The following is a 4279-nucleotide window of genomic DNA, read 5'->3' as shown; positions in this document are numbered from 1 at the left end:
GAATAGCCTATAGACGATATCCTTTATATATTTTTTATTTCATATCTTCCATCTGCAAAATATGTGTGCGCATGTGTGATAATGTTATCTATATAGAAGCTTAAAAAGACATGCGCGATAGATCTTTTGGTATTATTTATATTTACTGTTACTAAACAATGAGTAATGAATTTTAAGCGCAGAATGGAACGTAAAATAAAAAATTATTTCGTTTTTAATTCACACTATATAAAGAATAATACATATAGCTTCAATACGTTTCAATGAAAATCGATTTAAACGTGCTTCGGTCATTTTACAATAGAAGTGTTAAATAAAGAAAATTAATTAAAGTGATCTTACAAGTATAAATAATTGCAATGAAAATAACTACAACTTACCGAATTTGTAAGAAATCTTAATATATTAAGATTATAATAATATAATAAGTGTATATATATATACTTATTATATATACTACTATTAATTTAATTGTAACTTCTTTTTGAAGAATTTACTGACACATTTAAATAAAATTTAGACTATAATCATAGGGTGATAAAATTTGTTTTTTAATATTAGCAATTATTAGTGCTTATAATTATGTTTGTGGATTATATGTTTTATTATAGGACAGAAGTGGAAAAAAATAAACAAACTTTTTTTTTCATTTACAATTAGCAATTGTTTCATTTATACAATTAAAATTGTGTAAATAAGAATGTAAATATACACATAATATCAAAATATAATTTTATCAACATTCTTTTATAAAGTTAATGCAATTATATAATGTATTAATTTTTATTTCATTTACATCACTATATTTCACTTGTGTCATATATCACATGTGAAGTAAATGCAGCTTCTTATCCCATAACCAGCTATACTATCTTTCCAACCGTAATCATATATGATTAATACTTTGATAACATTTTATCAGGAATATTATATTCCAGTCACTTTAATTGTTTCTGCAAATTTTCTGCTAACTTATTCATAAATTCAAATGTTTCTAAATAATCAGATCTGGTAACATTATTTGCGCCTTTAATACAAATCGCAAGATCTTTTGTCATCATACCAGATTCAATGGTTTTAATACAAACTGCTTCTAATGTTTCTGCAAATCGTTTCAGATCTTGATTATTATCCAGTTTTGCACGATGAAGTAAACCTCTTGTCCATGCAAATATAGAAGCAATGGGATTAGTCGAAGTTTCCTTTCCTTGCTGATGTTGGCGATAATGTCTTGTAACTGTTCCATGAGCAGCTTCTGCTTCTACTGTACGTCCATCAGGACAAATTAACACTGAAGTCATCAAACCTAAAGACCCATATCCTTGTGCCACAGAGTCAGATTGAACATCACCATCATAATTTTTACAAGACCATACAAAACCACCTTCTGACTTCATTGCATATGCTACCATATCATCTATTAAACGATGTTCGTACCAAAGGTTTTTAGATTCAAATTGTGTTTTATATTCTTTATCATATATTTCTTGAAAGATATTCTTGAATCTACCATCATATTGTTTAAGTATTGTATTCTTTGTGGAAAGGTACAGAGGATAATTTCTTGACAGAGCAAATTGGAAAGAACTATGGGCAAATGCACGAATACTCTCATCTGTATTATACTGGGCTTGTGCGATTCCAGGTCCTTTGAACTTATAAATTGTATGCTTAATTTTTTCTCCATTATCTCCACTCCATGAAATTTCAAGAGTACCTGGTCCTGGTACTACAAAATCTGTAGCTTTATATTGATCTCCATGAGCATGTCTACCAATTATAATTGGTTTATTCCAAGTAGATACTATTCTTGGTATATTTTTACAAATTATTGCTTCACGGAAAACTGTACCACCTAAGATATTTCTGATTGTGCCATTAGGACTTTTCCACATTTGTTTTAAATTAAATTCTTCTAATCTTTTCTCATCGGGAGTAATAGTGGCACATTTAATTCCTACGTTATATTTTTTTATAGCTTCTGCGCATTCTACAGTTACATTATCATTAGTTGCATCCCGATTTTCGATACCTAAATCATAGGTATGGAGTTCAATATCTAAATATGGCAAAATAAGTTTTTCTTTAATAGAATCCCAAATAACTCTTGTCATTTCATCGCCCAAAATATCAACAACGGGTCCAACCTGAAATGAATAGCAATAATATCGCAAATGAAAACAAATTTTTATTTATTTATATATATATTTTACTTATTTACATTTTTACATACTTATCATATACAAAGTTCTTTCCTGTTCAGAATAATTACAATGACACAAAGTAATTTTTGTACCCTTGATAATATTATCAGTTACCAAAATTAATTGAAATTTGTTAAGTGTTGTACAATAAAAAATGGCGATATATTACTTGCATTAATAAATGCCGATGATAGCGCTTAATGATCGCTTACCTTTATTTTCGTCATTGCTGCTGAAGAAATACTGAATGTCCTAACAAATGAATGCGTTAAGCTATTGGGCGTCAAGTGAGCTTTCAGCGATAGATTTTGCAAGTAAGTAACCTTGCTACTACTCGATTCTATATAAACTGCGCTTCTTATAAAATGTACTTTTCCTCTGATCAAACGGTGGGGTATAGCAAACATGGCAGCCTTACTAAAAAATCTTAACAGCTATCGAATTTGTATTCTCTTTTTAATTTTATATGAATTATAAGAAATTTTTCTTGTAAAATCCTTTAACGATAAAATTAAAATACACTATAATTTTCACTTATCACAATTTTTTTATTCCCGATTTATGATAACACTGCATAGCTTGAATGAATTAATTAATAAATAAACCATTGATAAATTCAATATCGATCAAGCCAGTGGGCCACTTAACGATGAACTATCTCCTTCATCACAATTAATGGTGTATTACTTTATTAATAGCATTTCTTATCTATTACATTTCTGATTAGCGTACATCATTTTTGGACTTTGTACTGTATAATAGGTAAACAATGTTTACGAGCGAAAATTTAAATGAAGTATAAGACCTTTCTTCGATACTTTCACCAAACGTATATATATATACATATCTGTGAAGGAAAATTTTGATTAAGCTTTTAAACGTTAAATGTTCGTATTACGCATAAGGAACTTCATTTAGCCAGAAGATTAATTCAATTATAAAATAGAAATATTGTACAAACTTGTTTTTAAATGTATTTTTGACTAGAAGTATAGTAGAGAAATTTGTAATCTATTGAAAATCAATAAATATAGCAATTTCTACCATTCTGCCTTTGCATTATTTAAGTGTAAATATGCTCATATACATAATTGCAAAAATTGATGCGAACTCAGTTCACGTAAAATTCATGTGTTGTTTAGCATACATATGTATGTTTGTACGTATGTATGTACACTGAATCTTATCGATTGGTGTGGCGCATAACACTAACACATACTCAGGCTAAAAACCTGATTTTTTTATGTGAGGGCCAAGCGATGGAAGAACCGAATATGTTGGTAAATAGAACACTAATTTATCGACATTTATCACGAGGTCCTAGGTAAAGTATTTTGGTATAAAAAGAAGTTAACTTGCAAACAATATATGATAAAAGAATACATGATTTTAATATGTGTCATAAAATTGATAGTAATTCTAACAAAACTAGGGTTATTCTTATATTGTTAAGAGCATATTTTCATCTATAGAAAAATATGAGAACCTTGAAATTGATAATTCGCATCTTATCATTTTTCGCAACAACAGGCATTCCACATAGAAACTTGTACAATGATAAATGCCAATAAATTAGTTCTCTATTTACCAGCTCTCTAGTCTAAACGTGTTTAGCGTTACACGCCGCGTCAAGTGCCTGTATCGATGAGATTTAATGTACATAATCTATGCGGTGTAGATTATCAGATTAGATATCAGATTTACAGAGTTTATATGGATTTGTCTTCACATCAGTCAAACATCGTACTGTCCTCTATGAACAATTATCAGCAATACTGGATTTCAGCACACGCCAAAAGGTATGTTTTTATTACTAAAATATTTGGAAACTGACATACCTACCGGGAATTGCACAGATCCTTATCTGATATTGAGAAATATCCCTAGTCCACCGTGATCATGTCATTTGATTAACGATACGCGTAATTTACGCGCCAAAATTTGTTATTCAATAATGAAACCAGATAATGGAATATAAACACATATAAAGGATTATCTTCTTTAATCATCGCTCATTTTTGCAACATGAAAATATGTTCAGTATTTTGATTTTGCACAATTGATTCAATTATAAA

General features: G+C 29.0%; 1 protein-coding gene across 1 annotated transcript; it reads right to left on the bottom strand.

Moving 5' to 3' along the window:
- Nucleotides 1–715: 715 nt before the first annotated feature.
- Nucleotides 716–2861, bottom strand: Idh (isocitrate dehydrogenase [NADP] cytoplasmic). The gene is made up of 2 exons (XM_076900180.1): nt 2417–2861; nt 716–2147 (listed from the first exon to the last, which is right to left on the bottom strand). Exons 1-2 carry the CDS (start codon nt 2609–2611, stop codon nt 939–941), a joined length of 1404 nt encoding a protein of 467 aa, XP_076756295.1. The 5' UTR covers nt 2612–2861; the 3' UTR covers nt 716–938.
- Between the last annotated feature and the right edge of the window lie 1418 nt (nt 2862–4279).

This window comes from Xylocopa sonorina, chromosome 9 (assembly GCF_050948175.1).
Source record: "Xylocopa sonorina isolate GNS202 chromosome 9, iyXylSono1_principal, whole genome shotgun sequence".
Taxonomy (NCBI): Eukaryota; Metazoa; Arthropoda; class Insecta; order Hymenoptera; family Apidae; genus Xylocopa; species Xylocopa sonorina.
The sequence above is the reverse complement of the archived record's forward strand: the minus strand, read 5'-3'. Positions and strand labels throughout refer to the sequence as shown.